The 22101-nt window shown below is 46.5% G+C and overlaps 1 protein-coding gene across 1 annotated transcript in view; it reads left to right on the top strand.

The window, feature by feature from the left end:
* LOC144679584 (cAMP-regulated phosphoprotein 21-like) overlaps positions 1 to 22101 on the top strand; it is a 463756-nt gene that overhangs the window by 233110 nt on the left and 208545 nt on the right. The window contains exons 6-7 of the mRNA XM_078540103.1: positions 9413 to 9629; positions 10197 to 10238. Coding sequence (XP_078396229.1) covers positions 9453 to 9629; positions 10197 to 10238 — 219 coding nt within the window. The 5' untranslated portion in view covers positions 9413 to 9452. The remainder of the gene's footprint in view (positions 1 to 9412; positions 9630 to 10196; positions 10239 to 22101) is intronic.

Raw genomic sequence — 22101 nt, 5'->3', positions numbered from 1 at the left:
ACCAGACATTCTTAGAGGAAGAGTAGGATGAAGAGGAGGAGCATTATGAAGTGCCATTGGTGCCTGCAGGCTCAGACCTGCCTGCCACTGACGCCTGTGATAGCCTCATCCAGGCATGCTTCACTTGAAAAGTGTGCTTGCAGCATTGCAAGCTTTCCAGCAAGACCCCCGTGCAATCCCCCACCACAACCACCACCACAAACCTCCTCTCTATAGTAACCAAGTGAATTATCACATTCACAGCCTTTCCACCTCATTTTGGTGGCTTATTCCACTTACCAGAATCAAACTGACTAGAGTCATTGTGGGATTGAACAAAGTCCAAGCCAATTACAATGAGTAGTACATATAAACTCATTTCTTCATTCAAGTAGAGGGTATCAATGGAATAGTTACAATATAATAAACACCCAAGCGAATCTCTGCAACTAAGACCTTTTCCTCATACACTTTCTATTACTTTTGCATGATATTACATCTGTGGCTTCAGCAGAGCTGGAGGCAGGTTAATTGATCCCCTGCTCTGTCACATAAGATGCCCATTGCGGAGGTCCTCTGGGTTTTGGAGCCTGTGAGGGCCCTGCCAAAGACTGCCCTACCTAAACATGTGAAGCAGCAGAACGGGTCATCGAGGCAGGACACTGCATGTGTAGCTCTGTCTAAGGAGGGAGAACAAGAGCCAGAAGCTCGGGCGCCTTGTGAGGAGTCTCCATGGCAAATAGCCCATTTTCTACCTTCCCTCTCAGGGCCCACCTGCATTATCCTACTAGCCAAGAGCAGGTGAGCACTTTGCTGCATGGCAGTGAGGCATTCAGTCAGCAAGGAAAAGGCTTTGATCAATGTTGTGCAAACTGGCAACCGGACTTTGCAGGCTATTGGCATGGCTCAGCATATACATGTTGGCCTGCCATGTCTGATTCTCCATGAGGTTGATCAATCTTTCAATGGAAGTGGTCATCAGTGCAAATGCCTGAGACATCATAACCTTCATGCTAGAGATGGGCCCCTCCATTTACTGTGCAAAGGTGCGCACTGCCTCTGGAAATTCACATTTCCCATTGCTGGCCCACAAGTGCTCTTAGTGTATGAACCCTGAGGCTCAGCATCTGTGTCCAGGTGAGCTGAGCTTGAAGTATCCTGCACCCTTTGAAGGGGACTCTCCACTGCTATCCCTGACTCCAGCCCCTGATGCTGCCCACATGTGATGTGCTCTTCACCATATGCCAGCCTACCTACTGGAGGTACTGGACCCATTGTTCTGTTTGTGTCTGTGCTGGTGGATGGTGCACAGGAATCATCTGATAGTGCATTCCCAGAGCCCTGGTCCTTATCTGAGGGCTCGACAGGCTCCTCCCTCACCTCCTCCATTCACACCCTCAATGCACCCATGGGGGATGAAAGCCATGAGTTCGTGCTGAGCCTGGTTGAAATTAGGTTCCAAGTTCTCAATGTGCCGAACATGCCATTTAATGTATTGGTAACATTAATTCAATATGAGGGACAGTTAATTGTCAAGTGGCGCTGTGATTTCTCATGAAATTCTCTTGGCCAGGATTTCATGTGGTCGCATGGAACATGCAGGGAGGTGGGGGGGGAGCAATAAATGGGGTGGGATGGTGGTAGGTGGAATGTTGGTTGCCTTCTCATCACTGTTGGCATTTTACCAGTGCAGGGAAGGTGGCCGATGGCCCACCTGCCCTGGGGCCAATTGAAGCCCTTAAGTGGCTAATTAAGGGCTTCTTCACGCTGCCACTGGCATTTACCACTCATGCGTGGATCCTCACTACGTGGCAATATACCCTGGAGACCTTCTTGAGGGCACTGGAGCAGGGACCCTCGTGATAGGCACCTTGTGGCCCACAGAGCATCCCCCCCCTCCATCAGCAATCTCGTAAATAGGGCCCAAGCTATTTGCTCACCATGCAAGTTTGATGCTGAAATAGGGAGCATAAAGCTCTCCTGCAGAATAATGGCTACTCAGATTGGATCATTGCTCACTCGATATCATGCATACTCACAAATGGGCCACTTTGAACCTGAAAAGTGCCCAGTCTACCTCAAACTACCCTGGAAGGATAAGGTATCTCAACAATTTGAGCAACAGGTGAAGCTACTATGCAGTAGCAATACGAGTAGTATTTTCAAATAACAGGATGCTGCATCAAGCCAAAAAGATGTTCCGCCTACCACAAAAATGAGTAATCTGGTATATGTAATTCAGTGCCAGTGTGATGCCAGGTGTGTAGGCTGCACATCCCAATGATTGGCGGATCATATCAAACAGCATGACCCTTTGACAATGTGCAATTGACTGAGAACTGATCATACTCAACCATCCTGCGCTTGTAAAACTCAGAACATAATGCCTAATGTTGGATGAGATTCCACAGTTGGGCAGCACTTGCTGAACACTCCTGAATGTGTTAAGAATTAAACTAATGGCCAATTTAAGATTGTTAGTCAGGCTCGCAATGTGGCTTACATACACCTATCAGAAGCTCCATATATTCAGATGTAGGGACCTGCCTTCTGTAGGCAAAAGGAATATGTCTGGGCATTGCACCTTTTTTTTTGAATTAAACTAAAGTGTGGGGACAATAGTTCCCTGGTGCATTCTCCATGGCAACACCTCAACCAATCAGAGTTGATTGCCAAGCAATCAGCACCCTTTTCTCATGAAGTATAAATTATTGCTCACTTTGAAAATTTTCATTCTTCAGTCTGTCCTGATCAGTGCAAGATGAAAAGCTTCAACAACATGTCTCTTTTTTCAGCAATGTCATTTATCTCCCTTTCAAGAGTGATCAGGACACATTGTTCAGTGTCACCAGTAAACCAGTAATCTCCTCCATTTCATTACGGGAGCCCATGACCCCTCTCTTTTTCTCTCTCTGTCCTTACCTTCACCTACCCTCCCCCTCTGTTTTCAAGCTTTCAATTCCCCTACCCTTCTCTCATTCCCTTATTTCTTCCCCATCACTTGTTCCCTCATTTTCTCTCTCCCACTTCCCTATCTTTCTTCTTACCCTCCTCATTCCATACTTAACTCTCACTGCACCCTTTGCTGTCTCTCACCACCTATCTTTCTCTCTCACCCATCTCTCTCTCTTTCCTCATCTCTCTCTCTCTCACTCACTCACCTATAAGATGGAGTTGTTGATTTTGTACACGATCACATCATCAATTCAAACACAAATATTAACTAACCTGTCTGGTGCGTTGCCGATGTGATCAGATATACCACCCATTTCACAAACTATCCATCAGTGGAAAGTAAAATCAGGTTGTGTGTAAAACAAGTGGCTGATCTGATCACACCCATTTCCCATTGGGCAGGTGAGATTAAAGTTATTTTTTTAAATGAGTTGCTGATGATCTGGTGGTGCCATGTCAAGAGTAGCTGTTCTTGAACAATGACAACTTTATTCTTTCAATTTAATTTTGCAAAAATTAAACATTATTGTTACATATTGCATTGCACGTACTAAGGAAAGATTTGGTCAGATTTTTTATTCAGTGGGCTAGTTATTCAACATCTTTACATACTGATGGCGATAAACAAGGAATCTTCTTGGGTGTCCCTAGCAAGTTGGAAGCAGTTGCTTCATATTGTGGCCAAATAATTATTATAAAGTTTTGCTGTTCTGATTTGTGCCTTATTTGTCCCAAGACAGTAATAGGAATTCATTCCTATACTTCAATTATGTATTTAGTGATGTAATTACCAGCCAACTGAAACAAAAGCTGATAGTCAAGTGGCTTATACAAAGTTAAACAATAAGATTCATTTGTCAGAGAAAATTTAAATCTCTCCCCTCGTGGTTAAATGCACTGTCTGCAAGTTTAGGAGTTTAATTGGAGCTTGATATTATCGAGTACTTTGGATCCATATGTAGCTGCTTGTAATTTACACTGTGCTGTACTGAATGAAACATTTAATTTTCAGATCTTCAAGACATTGGCAAAAATATGTAACTTGTCTATCACGTGCTTGGCTTGACCCATCCTTATTAATGTACTCCATTAACACTTCTAAATGTAGACTTGTGACACAATGTCAGAACATCTAATAAAATACTCAGTTCATATCATCAGTGAATCAGAGGTTAAATCATAGAATTGTTACAACAGAAAAGGAGGCCATCTGGACCCTCAAGTCCATGGCGATTCCCTGCAAGAGCCCCCCAGCTACTCGCACTCCCTTGCTCTTCCCCATAGCCCTTCAAACATTTTTTTGCCATTCAAGTCCTTGTCTAATTCCCTTTTGAAAGCCATAATTGAATCTGCCTCCGCCACCCTTTCAGGCAGTATATTCGAGATCATAACCGCCCGCTGCATAAAAAAGATTTTACTCATGTCGCCTTTGGCTCTTTTGCCAATTTCCTTAAATATGTATACTGTGGTCCTCAACCCTTTCACCACTGGGAACAGTTTCTCCCGATCTACTCTGTCATAATTTTGAACTTCTCTGTCAAACCTCCTCTCAACCTTCTCTACTCAAAGGAGAACAACTCCAGCTTCTATCAACATAACTGATGTCCCTCATTCTAGTAAATCTTTTCTGCACCTTCTCCAATGGCCTTCACATCCTTTCTAAGGTCTGGTGCTCAGATCTGGGCTCAATATTCCTGTAGAGGTCAAACCGGAATTTTATAAAGGTTCATCAGCACTTCCTTGCTCTTGTATTCTGTGACCCTATTTATAAAGCTCGGATTCTGGTTTGGTTTTTTTAGCTACTTTCTCAACCTGCCCTCCCACCTTCAATGATCTGTGCATATATACCCTCGGTCCCTCTATTCCTACAGCCCCTTTGGAATTGCTTGCATTGCCTCTTTTTTTCCTACCAAAATGTGTCACTTCGCAGTTCTCTGTGTTAAATTTCACCTGCCACACGCCTGTCCATTTCACAGCCTATCCATATCCTCTTGAAATCTATCACCATCATCCTCACTATTGACTATACATCCATCTTTAGTGAGATCTGGAGATTTTGAAATTGTGCCCTGAACAGCCAAGTCCAAGTGACGAATATGATGAATAGCAGTGATCCTAGTTCTGACCACTGCATACCTTCCTTGCATGACACCCCTACTTTCATGTTTTTTAGCCAATTTTGTATCCATGCTGTCATTGCCCCTTTTATTCCATGGAGTTCAACTTTGCTGACCTAGATTATACCTGAACCATCTCCTCTTTAGAGGTCGCCCATTGTATGATTACGGTTTTGTCTGCCAATTTTTGATTCCAGTTTACCCAGGCCAAATCCATTCTCAAAACACTGACATTACCCCTCTTCCATTTAGGTATTGTGACTTCAGATTGGCCCTTGTACTTTTCCGTAGCTAATCTAAACCTTGCGATGCTACGATCACCACTCTCTAATTGTTTCCCCACTAACGCTTGCTCTACTTAACCCACCTCATTCCTCAGAACCAGATCCAGATCCTTCCTCATTGGGCTGGAAAGGTACAGATCAAGAAAGTTCACCTGAACACAGAAATTCTTCCCCCTCTCAGTCATTTACACTATCACTATTCTAGTTTATATTAGGATAGTTCCTGCACCTCTTTCTAATTTACCTGCAAATTTGCTGATTTATATTTTCCCCACCACTTGGTGACATATAGAATACACTCAGTACTGGAATGTCACCTCTATTTTTTGCTCTCGGTCCAGCACTGCCATATTCTCCTTATTCAGTACACCACCACTCCGCTGCCTCCCATTCCAACCCCTCCACCCCAACACCACAACTGCTACCCACTTTCTTTCCTTCTCTATCTTTCCTGAACACCACCAGGAATACTTAGTTCACAAACCTGCCCTCTTTAAGAGCCGGATGTCCGTTATCGCCAGAGCATCATATTCCTATGTGCTATTTACGCCTGGAACTCACCAACCTTATTAACTGCAAACCTTCTTGTGTTCATGAATTCTCTTAGTCTGATCTCACCTAATGTCATCCAATTTCTAACCCGAGTGTTATCTGTCTGTCCCAATTCTTTGCACCTTGTTTCTCCTTCCTAATACTATTTCCTGGTGCTGAAACCCCTCCTAAACTAGATTGGCCCGTAGCTTCTGAGCTCCAGGGCGCCGTAACTGGGGGATATCCCAAAGATGTGCTGGGGAAACCCCATCCTCCTGGGGGCATCCCCAGGTAAGTACTGCACAGCAAGTGCCCGGGAAGTTCAGACTTCTTTTGGGCAATTGCCCTGCAGTTGGAACCATCGGAAAGTATGACATAAATTGCAAACTTTGGATGGTTCCGACTGCTTTCTCAGAATAGTTACCCAGGAAAAGTTAGAAGAATTCAAACCACTTCAAACTCCTGGGTAAGTAAATTGGTGCCACACCCCTGCCCACCCGCAGGTCTACCCCCACACCCATGAACCCCACACAGGACCTCCCTGACCACCTGACCACCCAACCTCCAGCTGCCCACTGACCATCCCACATCCCCCCCACTGACCACCCAACCTCCCCCCCAAACCCCTAACCCACAATGATCATACAATTCCTGCTCCCCCAACCAACCAACCCCCCCCAACCACTCGATCCCTCCCACTGACCACCCAACCCGTCCAAACACCTCACCCACCCCCACTGACCACCTGACTTCATGTAACAGCCCCCACTGACCATCATGATCCTCTCCCACCACTGACCACTCCCCCAATGACCACCGACACTCCCCCCACCCCACCACCCTACTCCCGCCAGCTTCTGAAAGTGGCTGGACCTTTAAACTTACTTGCTTTATGGCGGCAAATGCCATAAAAAGGGGGCATGGTTTCCTTAGCTCCGACTCTCCAGCCCTTGACACAAGACCTCAGAAACGTGCTGCACAGCTCGCCCATCCTGAATCAGAAGTCCGGGTGAGAAAGGAACGGCTGCATTTCCAGGTAAGGAACCAGGAGCGCAGTGCAATCCGACTCTGATTGCTACTCCATGGCAGCTCAATCCCTTTAAACCCTCCTCCATCTTACTTGTGAATCTCCTCACAAAGACTTTGGTCTCAGCTCTCTGACATGTAACATGTCCAACATGTAAAAGTTTCAACCCCCTCCCCTCTTAGAACTGGTTTAAATGCCCCAGGAATTTGAAACTCTTTCTCCTGCACTATATCTTTAACCACACATTCATCTGCTCTAGCCTCTTATTTCTACACTTAGAAGTGCATGGCACGAGGCACAATTGGAAGGTTGGTAGCTTTGAGACTCTGTTTAGTAATCTCTTACCTAAAGTCTGCCTGGAGAACCACATCCCTGTATCTGCCTAAGTCATTGGTACCCATCTGCTTTGTATCTTTCTGCACCTCCTCTCCTCCCTCAGAATGTCTGGCAGCCACTCAATGACATCCTGGGCCCTGGCACCAGAGAGACAACACATCATCCTGGAATCACATCTGCAGCTGCAGCCTGTCTGTTCCCCTAACAATTGAATCCCCTGTCACTATATTACATCCCTGATCTGTCTCCTCCCCCAAAGGTGGCTCCAGATAATGTTATCAATTTAATTTGAACGCTCTGAAGATATTTTTGTCATAGTAACAAAAATGCTTTGATTAGATATGTTTGCCTGCAGATTCCACCCGATAGGTAGATTTGTTTGCCTTGTATTTGCCCCTGGGGAATTTGCTTAATTTCATACATTCAACAGCAGTATTTGTGAAACCCATTTCTAACGATGTGCTATTTTCAAATTTATAAGCAACACAATGAACATAGGAACAAGAGGAGGCCATATACTCCCTCGAGCCTGATCCACCACCACTCAGTGAGGTCATGGCTGATCAGCGACTTAACTTCATATTGATGACATTACTGTGGTGTCACAAAAACTGAGCAATATTCTTATTTACACAATGGTGTAACCATACACAAATCAAGTAATAAAGATAATCAATCACTATACTGGACCTAGTCTTGCACTTCTGATGATGGTCTGTAGGTTCATATGAATTTGCAACAATTAAGACTAAAAGTAAAGTGTATCTTTCTCTACTGACAACTGTTTTGGCACTACAGTATTCTTTCCTAACAGTTTTTGCTTCATATCTTACTGTACCTCCTGCCTGTGACACTTCAGCTAGTGTACAATTCATCCTGTTGAGATTTTCATATAGCCTAGCATATGTGGGGAAATTATTTATGTGTATAACTGTCACAATCAATTAGGAAGCTCAACTTTAAAAGAAAATATCAGTGAAGGTGATTCTTATTTTAAGCATTCATACATAATCAGCAATGTCATTCCTGAAGTGACAAACTGACCTTGTACCGCAGGAATTTAGTTTGATCGTGTTGCCCTGAAAACCTAAATAATTTAAGGCGTTCATTTTAGAATCAATTGGTGAGGTTAAGAAATTAGCTCCTATTAAGCTTCTAGGAAATGCATTGGTATTTGTAAGTCTACATTTGAGTTAGCTGAAATCCATCTAGTTCAAGTTTCACAATCAAAAAACTGGCAAGGAATTTTGAATGAGGATTTTAGTATTAATAATACAACTGTCAGATTGATGGCTAAGAATGTTGGCTTGCCAAATTTATCTTTTGTATTTGTTTGGGCTATTACATTTGGAATTTAATGGTGATGTGTTAAACTTATGTTGAATGTTTACAACATAGCGTGGAATTTTAAGGTCCCCCACCAGCGCATTTGAAAGTGAGGGGCTCATAAAATGCAGCGCATGGCCTGCCAACCACCTACCCGCCTGCCCACCCCAGGCCTAGCTGCCTCCCATTTATAGATGGCATTGGAGTGTTGGGTGGCCCACCCATCCTTGAGTCCATTGAGGCCCTTCAGTGACGAATTAATGGCCATTTAAGGGTCTCATCCTGCCCCAACAGCTAATTTACCTTTAGGAAGGGGGAGGCCCACACCAAGCAGGTACCCCAGCAGCTTTAGCTGTGCAGGTTGATGTTGGGTAAGGGGGAGTACGTGCTTTTGGGGCCCCTCGGAGGCATCCCCCCACAAGATCATACCCCCTTTAATCCTCCCTCTGCCTCTCAAACCCAGCCCCAACCTCTTCCCTCCCCTCACTGGGACCTACTTGCCAGTCCCTGCTGATACCTCTGGCCTCCATTAGCTCCTTCTCTTTGGGGACTGGCTGTAGTCCCAGCAGTGGCTCTGCTGGGACTGATGGGCAGTTCTCTAAGAGACTTCCTTCCCAGCTGAGGGTGGAACTCTTGCCCTGAGCCAATTAATGTACTGCTGAATGTTAAATCACTGCGGGGCAGCTGATATTAGTGGGGATGCATTTCGAAAAATCATCCGAAAAGTCATGCCTAAGGAATTTGTTTCAAATGGAAAACTGTAATAATAATTTTCAGCAGAACAAGTGTCAAAAAAAAAATGGGGGGACTCATTCTGGGAATAAAATACTCTGTATTTCAATGTTTTAACCCCATAGGTCACTGCATCTTCTACTTGTGTAATCCTTTGCTGTGAGAATGTCTGAGAAAGGTACAGTGAACCAAGAGACAGTGGAGGTAGCTGCAAATGAGAAAGAGATTGAGATTCCTCTACCCTCCCCAGAGACATGTATCATTCGAACTGAAAGCTTGGAGGTAGAAGAGAAAGAGAAGGAAAAAGAGGATAAAGCAAATGATACAAAGGCTGACCATCAGGTGAGATGGCCCATAGGATATTGATGTCTGTACGGCCTACTGCTAATTCTATTGATCACTGTGCCTTTATTAAAACAGGATCATTTCATTCCACCTTTGTGTATGCTTCATCTGTTTTACAAAATTATCAATTTGACCTTCCAGTACAAATAAGGCACAGGTTTTTGTTTCTGCAAATGTTTTTATTTTGAACTGATAGCTTTTAATGAAAATCACTCTCCTAGAAATTGTGCCCTTGATGTTTGCATTTGTTAAGTAAAATACTTGGCTTAGATTATATTCAAATTGTAAGTATAATTTGGAATAAAAAGGCCTTTTTGTGGCTGTGTGCAAATAAGAAATAAGATTCTACAGTTATCCTCAAGTTATGTTTTTAAATCAGAAATTTACAAACATGTTTGTGTGTATTGTTTGTGTCTATAGGGTTGGTTGCAAATGTTATCATAATCAATGAAGTTGTAATAACATTGTGTTGAAACAGAAATCACATCAATAAAACCATGAGATTTCTAATTTTCCTGTCAGCTTTGCCCAGTGAGTGACAATTGTTTGTAATTTGCTGAACAGAAACGAACAGTAAACCAGGGGCAGCCGAGGAAAAGAGCAAAGGTAGGGCCATTCTTCAATGCATGCCCAAACTGAAATGATTTAATTAGCTAGCATTCATATGATTGTTCTTGGATGTGGCAGTGAAATTGTGTCAAGCTGGCAGTGTTCAATTAGATGTATACGTTCCAGAGTGAAGGGCAGCCTTGTATTTCACGTAGCTTGCACTTGCTCTGATTCACCTTGCGCTATCAAAGCATCTTACTTCTTTATGTGGGTTAATGCAAACTTCCATATATAAACTTCAAAATGAAATGAACTTGAAAGAACCTTTGGAGATGAGTAATGAGCCATTTGCCGTGGAAGTAACTTTCATAGAGGGCCGAATTTTCCCCCCATCAGGGGGTGTTGTGCGGGGGCAGGCGGGAGTGAATGCAAACCCAATTGGCGCCCCCGATTGGGTGCGCGCCGCCATTTTATGTGGGTGGGCCAATTAAGGCCCGCCCAGCGTGACGCACACCCGGAAGCGCTGAGCGCTACCTGTGCAGGCAGGAGGGGGAGAATCCCTGAGTTGGGGCCTGCGCTCTCCCGCACACACACACGAAAGAGCACAGAAATCTCCCTGAGGCACGGAGGTTTCTTTTTTACCTTTATTCCATTTTTCAAAACTTAAACTAATCTCCCTGAGGCACCTCCATGGCCCCAGCTCAGGCAATCCACCACCCCCCCCGCCACCCCCCTGCCCCCCGCCCCCCAGCCGACTGCACAGGGAGCGCTCAGCGCTTCCGGGTGTGCGTCACGCTGGGCAGGCCTTAATTGGCCCACCCACGTAAAATGGTGGCACACACCCGATCGGGGGCGCCGATTGGGTTCACGCTCACTCCCATCACCCGCCCCTCACAACCCCTCCCGACGGGGGGAAATTCCTGCCCCTATCTCTATAATCTCCTCCAGCCCTACAATCATACTGTACTCTGCACTCTTCTAATTCTGGCCTCTTGAGCATCTCAACCACTAGTGGTCCCGCCTTCAGTTACCGAGGGCCTAAGTTTTGGAATTCTCTTCTTGTACATCTCTGCCTCTCGAACTCACCTTCCTCCTTCAAGGCGATGCTTAAAACGTATCTTTGACCAAGCTTTGGGTCATCTGATCTAATATCTGCTTACTTGGTATATTTTTGTTTTGTGATGTGTCTTGGTACGTTTCATTATGTTAAAGACAGTATGTAAGTGTAAGTTGTTGTTAATGAAGATGACTAGAGAAATATGTACTTTTCAGCATTGAAAGAAAGAGGCAGCTTAGAGAGGGCCTCAGACATATACATAACTGTAAATGGCATCAGGGTGACTAACCATCCCATAATATACAGGATCATCCCATAATTTTCCTTGCTGCCTGATGTCCCAGGATGGCTTCCCCAGAATCCATGGGGAAGGGGTTCTGGCAGGTGTGGTGGGGTGGGGTCCAGAAAGCCTGGGTGAGGAGGCGTTGGCAAGCCCAGGGATTGGTGGGGTGGGAGGGGTGGGGGGAGGGGGGTGGGGAGGGGCTGTTGATAGAGAGGTGGGGGTGAAGGGGATTGGCCTTCCAAGTATGTCTGTTGGGGCAGTGAATTGGGTAGAGGCGTGTGTTTGCGTGTTGGGGAGCAGCATGGAGAGTACAGGAGCAATGTGGAGCTTCAAGGGAGCAGCATGCACAGCATCGATGGGGTAGGGGAGGCAGACTGTAAGCAAAGTATTTTATTTGTGGAATGTTGTGAGGGCACAAGCCCATTACTTCCAAGCTCCCCAGCATCAGGTTTTGGAGGGTACCCCAAAGGTACGCTGGGGAATCCCTCTAGGAAGTTCCCAGGTAAGGGTTTGCACGGCAATTGCCCAGAAGCGCACACTTCCTCTGGACAATTGCACTGCGAAAATGCGGATTAAATTGCAAACTTTAGATGGTTCTGTTGGGGCTGCACCAATAGTTACCCAGAAAACGTTAGAAGAATTAAAACCTCTCCTAACTTGTGAGTAACTATTGTAAAGACTCAGACCTGCCCCACGGGACTCCCCCGACACCCCCCATGGGACACCCCCCACGGGACTCCCCCCACACCCCCCGACACCCCCCACGGGACTCTCCCCACATCCCCCGACACCCCTACGGAACACCCCCCATGGGACTCCCCCCACATCCCCCGACATCCCCCACAGGACTCCCCTCACACCCCCCCACGGGACTCCCCCCACACCACCCCGACACCCCCCACGGGACTCCCCCCACATCCCCCGACACCCCCACGGAACACTCCCCATGGGACTCTCCCCACATCCCCCGACACCCCCCACGGGACTCGCCCCCCCCACCTCCCAACACCCCCCATGGGACTCCCCCCACATCCCCCGACACCCCCACGGAACACTCCCCATGGGACTCTCCCCACATCCCCCAACACCTCCCACGGGACTCCCCCGACACCCCCCCACGGGACTCGCCCCCCCACCTCCCAACACCCCCCACGGGACTCTCCCCCCAACCTCCCAACACGTCCCACGGGGCTCCCCACCCCCCCACCCCCCCGCACCTCCCAACACCCCCCACACCCCCGACAGCTCCCACGGGACTCCCCCCACACCCGTGACGTGCCCCATGGGACTTCCCCCAAATCCCAACTCCCCCCACCCACCGAACTCCAACACTCCCTGACCTTCGACACCCCCGACCCCCCACCCTCCCACACCCCACAAACCCCCAACTTCCAACACCCCCCCCGCCCCTGATCCCCCACTTCCCTGACTTCCAATCCCTGACCTCTGACATCCCCCACTCCTGCCTGATCTCCGACACACCCACCCCGACCTCTGACAGCCCCCACCCCGACCCCTGACACCCCCCACCCCTCCTGACCGCCAACAACCCCCACTCCCCGCCGATCTCTGACACCCCCCACCCTCCTCTCCCCACGAACTTCGGAACCCCTGTTATACCCACCACCCCTCAGACCTTTGACTGACCTCCACCCCCGACCTCAGAACCCCACCACTCCCCACAGACTTCCAACCTCCCCCCACCCCATGACCTTGGAGCCCCCCCACGAACCACCCCCGGACCTCCAACACCCCCAGGCCTCTGACTCCCACTCACCTCTCCCAACCTCGGACCTCCAGCTGTCCTTCACCCTGACCTCAGACCTCCCACCACCCCCACCGCACCTTGTAACCCCACCCCACCACAGACATACAGCCCCACCCCCTCACTGGACCTCTGACCCACCTCCCCACCCCAGTCTGTGCGCCCCCCAGACACACCCAGCCTCTAAATCCTATCTACTTACCTTAGACACTTACCTTCCCGCTGGCCTGTCAATTTCCCTGGCCCTTAAAACTTACCTGCTTTACGGCAGCAAGTGCTGTAAAAAAAGGGGTGTGGCCTCCTTGAATTAGCTGGAGCTACACTTTGCTGGGATCTGCGAGGAGCCTTTCGATGCAGGCCCCAAGCAGCTCCAGTGAACGGAAGTGTCAATGTAATTTTCAAGACCAGCTTAGTAGGTATTTATTTCTTCTAATTCCCGCGGGCCAGCACTTTCTGACGCTCGTCAGGAGTTACGGCCTAACGTTTTATATTTGGCAACTCTTTTGGGCCTTTGTGACCCTGTTGACGCTCTGCAAGCTGTTCCCTCAAAGCCCCCCCACCCCCAGCCCGGGTCCCCAGCCTCCCCAACCCTCCCAATCTGATCTTGTCAGAAACTCCCTGCCTCTGATCTTGCCAGACCACCCACCCACCCCCCAGCCCACCAAGGCTGGCAATCCGAAATGGTGTCGAAAACTTAAATCTTGGTCACTATGTCAAAATAAGAAAATACCAACTAGGTGATTAGAGCGGAAATTAATGGAGGCGGCTGGAATCTCTCCCACTGGCCGAAGAGCCGGTGAGAGTTCGGTGCCATCTCATTTCAGAAAGGATCGCCAATTTAACTGCCAATCAGGCACTAAATAGGTCAGCAGCAGGCCTTTCCCAGGATCAAGGATCCTGGGGCAGAAACCCTACCCCGATAGCTGTCTGCCAATCAGAGGCCAGCAACCATGCAAAGCTTGGCAGCGCCAGCTGGAGTAATGTCTGCTGCCGGCAATGCACCTGCCCGAGGCCCAGGATCGCCGAGGGACCCAGGCACCGGTGAGTGATGGCACGATGGGGTTACAGGGGTGGGGAGGGAGTTTGGCTGCAAAGGCAGGGCAGTGGGCACCCCCACCCCATTGCCGGTCCCTCACTCAGGCACTGAGTGCCTTAGAATAAAGGACAACGCTCCTGCCCCCCCCACCACACCCCAGAAGCCCACAGGCAACAGCAACAGGGTTTGCTTTTCAGGCTCGCCGCATGGCAAGTCCCCTATCTACTGCTGGGTGAATACCAGAGGTGGCGAGATGAGACCCTCAAGTGGGCATTAATTGCCCTCTCATAGGCCTCAATTGGCAGGAATGTGGGAAGGGCATGCATGAGCCTTCTCATCTTGGACATAATCGGGACAGGGGTGGAAAGGCAGTGCAGTTCCCACCCACTATCCTCCCACCCATTCAAATGCTCTGCTGCTACCAAACCCACTTCAGGGGACAGCATTAAATTCTGTCCCTGGTGTGCATAATGTAGATAGAACATCCTTGTGAAAATGAGGCAGGAAACCTAGAATCATTTAAGAAATAGCTGGATGCTGTGTCGGGGGTTACATTCTTTCTGGGTGGATGAGATATTGAGGGTGAAATGGTCTTCTCAATTTATATTGAACTCTGTCAGAATGTAGTATATGAGGAAATCTTTAATTTTTAAGAACCTCTCCCTCATTACCTGTAACTAATCTCCAAGTGAGTTGAAGCTGACCATGATCACATCGTGTAGCTTGGACTAAGATTACCGATGAGAAATATTCCTGTTCTTCCTATTACTTGTGTGACTAACATCAGCACTGCAGATGTTGCCTTGTGCTCAATTACAAACTAAATAGCAGAGAGCCAATCTGGCTCTACCAGACCAACTTCCACTGCCACTGCAAGGAAAATTGCTTTTTTATTCTCTCACAGGGCACCGCTGGTTAGGCCAGCATTTGTTGCCCATTCCTAATTATCCTTGCGAGGGTGATGAAGGGCTGCCTTCTTGAACTGCTGCAGTCCATGTGGTGTGGATACATCTAGGGAGGGAGTTCCAGGACTTTTACCCAGCGACAGTGAAGGGACAGCGATATATTTGTAAGTCAGGATGGTGTATGGTTTGGAGGGGAACTTGCATGATGGTGTTCCCATGCATCTGCACCCCTTGTCTTTTTAGGTGCGAGAAGTCAAAGGGTTGGAAGGTGCTGTTAAAGGACCCTTGTTAAGTTGCTGCAGTGCACGTTGTAGATGGTACATATTGCTACCAATGTGCATCAATGATGGAGGGAATGAATATCAAGGTGGTGAATTGGGAGCCAATCAACCAGGCTACTTTATCCTGGATGGTGTTTGAGCTTCTTGAGCATTGTTGGAGCTGCACTCATCCAGGCATGTGGAAAGTATTCCATCGGACTCTTGACTTGCGCCTTGTAGGTGGTTTTGGTGAGTCAGGAGATGATTTCCCCACTGCAGAATTCCCAGCCTCTGACCTACTTTTGTAGCCACAGTATTTATATAGCTAGTCCAGTTCGGTTTCTGGTCAATGGTAACCCCCAGGATGTTAATAGTGGAGGATTCAGCGATGGTAATGCCATTGAATGTCAAGGGGAGATGGTTAGATTCTCTCTTGTTGGAGATGGTCATTGCCTGGCATGTGTGTGGTGTGAATGTTACCTGCCACTTATTAGCCTAAGCTGATTGCTCAGTATATTGCTGCTATTGTAGTAACCTCAATTTCAAAACATGCCCATAAGGTCCATATCCCATTGTCACTCAAGGGGATGCCAAACAACATGGGTGTCCACTTTGCACAGCTAGTTGCTCATTAACCATTACCATTGTTGTCATTTTAGTACAAAAACTATGTGCCTCACCTGCAATTCCTCCTAAACATGAAATCCCCTAAACTGTGTATTGGTTAAGTGGTGGGGGGTCGGGGGGCAGGTGGCTACTTCAAGAAAAGGTGGTGGAGGTTGATGTCCTGGTAAATGTTGTTCTTCAGGCCTGCTTGAGAGTAACTGGGTTGTTCCTTCTTAATGAATGGAGAATATGGTATGTATGAGTAAATAAGCTCATTTATCCATTTGGATACTCTTAATTTCATTACGTGCTACATTATACGTTTGACTACACTTATTATGTGTGCATAGGTGAATACATTATGTAAGTCATCTGCGTGAATTATGTGGAACTCTTCTGCACTGTTCTTCAATCTGATCTGAGATTATATCTTCAGAGCTCTCTCCTGTGCAAAAATAGTTTCCTCACCTGGGATCAGTAATTCAGGGTACCTTTTGCACCTAGATAAAGGCAAAATACTGCGGATGCTGGAAATCTGAAAGAAAAGCAAAAAAATGCTGGAAAAACTCATCAGGTCTGACAGCATCTGTGGAGAGAAAGACAGAGTTAACATTTCAAGTCCATATGACTCAAAAAGTTCTCTGCAGAACATTATCTGTCTCTCCACAGATGCTGTCAGACCTGCTGAGTTTTTCCAGTATTTTTTGTTTCTGTTTGTACTTCTTGCACCTTCTGATTATGTGTGAACTTTGCTTTTAATTATAAGAATAGTGGGAATTGAGAGAGCGTGATTTATTTAATGGAAAACATTTCCTGCAACACTTATACTTTTTCATCTTAGCATTTCTGTGTGTCAGTGCATATTTTCTCAAACATCTTTTATAAATAGCTTTTCATGCATCTATTCCCAGTAAAACTACTTTACAGGGATATCTTTTGTGGGCTTAAACTGTGGAACTTTTTTCTCACTTCCAACCATGTTGGTTGTGCTGTTCACAGAATGTTCACCATGTTCATAACATACTTCTGTGAATGGCTTTACATATGCATATTCAGGGTCTACTCGTTATCGTCAAAAAACAGTCTGTGAAATGCACATCTTGCAGCATTTACTTCCTTTCATTTTAATGGATGCAAAACCTTACAGGGCACCATGCCCAAAATTCAGATTTGCCTTACTAGTGTGTGAAGCTAGGAGCAGCCATGTACAAAGCCTACCCTTATGTATTATATTTATTAGTTGGATATTGCAGGGTAAATTTTACAAATGTACGCTTCTGGCATCACAATCATCAGGAACAAGTAGTGGGAAATTGTGGGCATGCCATTTTATTTCTACTGTCCATTCATAAAGTTTTATGGATCAGTAAATCTAGCATTAATAAATAAGACATTGAGAAGTATTCAATGGTAACTTTAAATCATAAACATATGATTTATCCTCCAAAATTTATCCTTAACTATTGACTTTTATGAAAGAATTCAATAGAGTGAATAGGAAAGCTATTTACTGTGTTGAGAAGTCAGTGAAGTGGGATCATCAATTTAAATTTAGGGAGTGAGGAAAAAGATTTTTAAAAATGCCTTTAGGCTAAAAATTAATTCCTATAGTGCCACTGCAGAGTGGTACTATGTAGGCTGTATAGGCTCTTGTTGGGGGCAGACAATGCCGCAGGAGGCTACCTGTGGGGCTCATGTGGCACTCCCCATTGATATCATTGAAGGAAGCCAGGCAGAGAGCAGCTGGTAGTGCTATCTTGCCCTGTGAATCTATGTAGCAGCGCTTTGAAGCGCTAATACGCAAACAATTTTTTAGATCTTTATTTCTTATTTCATTGCTCAGAAAGTTGTTAGAGCGTGAAATCTAAAAAACATACATTTCGCTAAGGGGACATCTAGGCTTAGCGGTAGGGAGAGTTTGAGGGAGAGACTATTACATCTTTTAAGGGAAGTGTGGGTAAACATTTAAAGCAGTAGACAATGGGAGAGAGCAAGGATTCATTTAGGTTGTTCTAACAAAGAGCCAGTCTCCCAATGGGCCAAATAGTATCCCTCTGTGCTGTAAACTTCTATGGTTTTATGGTGTAGACAGTGGCATAATTCAAAACAGAATAAATGCACCAAATGAAAATGTTTTGATTTTACTGCATTAGAACCTTCATTGCATTGGATGTTGAATGCTTCTGCCTGAACAACATTGCACAGATTGATGCTAAATAGGAAATACTTCATAACAAGAGCAACACAAAATATCCCACCTTGAAAATAAAGTAGTAATAAAGTTATGTGTATTTGTATTAAATGATTAAAACTGACCTGTGGGAAAACAATTGACTAAAACTTTACTTTCTTCTTTTGTGGAAAATGTGTTAACCATATATTTTTCAAAACATTTTAATGTCAATCAATGAAAGAAATGACATTTTCTTGTGGGCGCTTTAGTGAGATACAAATTACTTATCAGGAACAGAAAACTGCCCAGTCATGATGGAGCTATAATAACATTCCTCTTGAACTTCTCATGTATTTAAATTGCATGTAACTGATGTAAATTTCAGTGATCCAGCTGTGGAGTTCAGATTCCTTGTACCTCCACAGCAGTGCCAAGAACCAGAAAGTGGAATTGAAGATCTTTAAACCTTCACTAACATGGTCCTCTAAAATCAATCTCCCCACTTTGGATGTTAGACAAGCCAACTTGAGTCACCAGATTCTTGTTTCATTCCTTTTATGAATATTGGAACTTCATATACCATCTTCCAATAATTGAGTACGCCTCCAGTATTTATAGCTTTGAAAAATTATCAATTGAACTGTAATTTCTGTATGAATATTAAGAATAACACATAAATCCCAAGTAAAAATACACCAGGGGGAATCATCTGGTCCCATTGGCAGTGGGCATGAGCAAACAATATGGTGAGATGGCCAAAAATCAGCTTCATGCCATCGTGAACCCAGTTTGCGATCATTTGCTCCACCCGTCAATGCCAGGCCACGTTTCCTGCTGCTGCACATCGGGAACCTAATTTCAATACTTTAGCATCTCATTATAAGCCCTGCTTGCCGGAATCACCCCCCACACTGGATCATCCGGGCCCACGCCGATGTGTTCCACAACTGTATATAAGCAATGTGCACCTGGTGACCCACACTTCGCTCGGGACTTCCAGGTTTGTTTGCCTACCTTGCTTCAGACAGCATTTGTGGACATCAGCGCCAGACTTCACAGGCAGCACCACATCACTTTTTGGGGGGCTGTCTCACGGACAGGTCACTGCCTACCAGACTAGCCGTAAGGCAGGGGTGGCTTTTCAATGGCTGCAGGGCTAGGGTTTGCTTGGGGAAGGTGGAGAAGTGGCCTCAGGCGAGGGAAGAGGCTGCAGTACGAGGGCTGTACTGGGGAAGGAGGGTACCCCAGGGTGTGTGTGGGGGCACATGTTGATCTGCGCAAGTGACCTCAAGATGGTGAGGGCTGAGGAGGCAGTCTCCAGAGGAGATGAGGCCAGATGGAGATGTGAGGGTGTGTGTGAGAGAGTGAGTGGCGATGTCCCTTGAGCTGGTAGTGAGTGAGATGCCAATGAATGTGTGATGGGCTTGTGAGTGCGTGAGTTTAGAGTGATGAGATGGTTGCCTTACCCTGGCAGCATGAAAGAGATCATTCATCCTCTTTCTGCACTGGATGGCCAACATCTTCTGTGTAGCATTGGCAGTGATCACCACTGCCACCACCTCCCAAGCCAGAGTGGTGAGATTGCTGGACCTCCTGTGGCCAGAACGGGGGTGGAGGACATCATGGCAGGCCTCCAAAAAGCATTCCAGTGACGGGTCACTGAGCTCTTCTTGGCTTTCACTGAGGCAGTCCTGGGCTGCAAGCATTGAGGACCGTGTGCACAGCTGCAGTTTTAGATATGGCTTGAGAAAGCGGTGAGGAATGGTGTGGTGGGCGATTCGGAGGCCGCCCACCAGTGAGACAGCATGTTTCCTGTGGCTGCATAATTAATGAGGCAGGAAGCGGACGTTACAGCGTGAAAACCTGCCATTATGGTCGGCGGCTAAAACGTCGTTTTTCACGCCTGCTACGGCACTTAGTGCAAACCTGGGACGATTCCGCCCCCAATTCAGATAACGAAGGCCCTTTACTGATGCATGCATTGTGTTTCTAAATCAATCATAAGAAACATTTTTCAATTTGTATACCCAGTTGTGATCTGACTTGTCATGGTTAGAACAGTTACATTAATCCCAGTTCCAACAAATGTCTTTATTGTTGAGGGTTTGCATTTAAACTTTTGTGATATGGATGTAAATAATTTGTATTTTGAGAACTCCATCATGAATTAAATAGTTTAATCTCCCTTCCCTTCCTTGACCTCTCTGTCTCAATTTCTGGTGATAGACTGTCCACCAATGTTCATTACAAGCCTACCGACTCCCACAGCTACCTCGACTACAGCTCCTCACACCCCGCTTCCTGTAAGGACTCCATCCCATTCTCCCAGTTCCTTCGCCTCCGTCGCATCTGTTCTGATGATGCCACTTTCAAAAACAGTTCCTTTGACATCTCTTCCTTCTTCCTTACCTGAGGTTTTCCACCCACGGTGGTTGACAGGGCCCTCAACCATGTCCGGCCCATCTCCCGCGCATCCGCCCTCACACCTTCCTCTCCCTCCCAGAACTATGATAGGGTCCCCCTTCTCCTCACTTATCACCCCACCAGCCTTCGCATTCAAAGGATCATCCTCCGCCATTTCCGCCAACTCCAGCATGATGCCACCACCAAACACATCTTCCCTTCACCCCCCCGGCGGCATCCGTAGAGATCGTTCCCTCCGGGACACCCTGGTCCACTCCTCCATCACCCCCTACACCTCAACCCCCTCCCACGGCACCTTCCCATGCAACCGCAGAAGGTGCAACACCTGCCCCTTTACTTCCCCCTCCTCACCGTCCAAGGGCCCAAACACTCCTTTCAAGTGAAGCAGTATTTCACTTGCACTTCCCTCAGTTTAGTCTACTACATTCGCTGCTCCCAATGCGGTTTCCTCTACATTGGAGAGACCAAACGCAGACTGGGTGACCGCTTTGCGGAACACCTTTGGTCTGTCCGCAAGCATGACCCAGACCTCCTTGTCGCTTGCCATTTCAACACTCCACCCTGCTCTCATACCCACATGTCTGTCCTTGGCTTGCTGCATTGTTCCAGTGAAGCTCAACGCAAACTGGAGGAACAGCACCTCATCTTCCGACTAGGCACTTCCGGACTGAATATTGAGTTCAACAACTTTAGATCATGAACCCTCTCCTCCATTCCCACCCCCTTTCCGATCCCTCTTTTTTCCAATAATTTATATAGATTTTTCTTTTCCCAACTACTTCCATTATTTTTAAATGTATTCCCATCCATTGTTTTATCTCTACCTTTTAGCCTATTTCGATCCCTTCGCCTCACCCCACCCCCACTAGGGCTATCTGTACCTTGCTCATCCTGCTTTCTACCCTTAATGTCACCTATTAGTACATTCCTTAGCTAATATCACCACCGTCAACACCCCTTTGTCCTTTTGTCTATGACATCTTTTGGCAATCTCCACCTATCACTGGCCCTCTATCCAGCTCTACCTGTCCCACCCACCACCCCTTAAACCAGCTTATATTTCATCTCTCTTCTATTTTCCCTTAGTTCTGTTGAAATGTCATACGGACTCAAAATGTTAACTGTATTCCTCTCCGCAGATGCTGTCAGACCTGCTGAGCTTTTCCAGGTATTTTTGTTTTTGTTTTGGATTTCCAGCATCCGCAGTTTTTTGCTTTTATCTTAGTTTAATTTATGTGTTTTTTTTAGCTTATCCAGGTAATATGCTGTGCATTTAAGACAGACTTCAGGGCACTGTGTATTTCTGGAGAAAGATCCTTCACCTTGATATCAGCGGCAAAAGGGATACTCAGTCATCCAAAATATATGCATCTCAATAAAGGGCCATCTAGCCTTGCTGGTCATTCAAATG

The sequence above is a fragment of the Cetorhinus maximus genome, chromosome 4 (genome assembly GCF_964194155.1).
Source record: "Cetorhinus maximus chromosome 4, sCetMax3.hap1.1, whole genome shotgun sequence".
Classification (NCBI taxonomy): Eukaryota; Metazoa; Chordata; class Chondrichthyes; order Lamniformes; family Cetorhinidae; genus Cetorhinus; species Cetorhinus maximus.
This window is presented reverse-complemented; position numbering and strand designations above follow the sequence as displayed.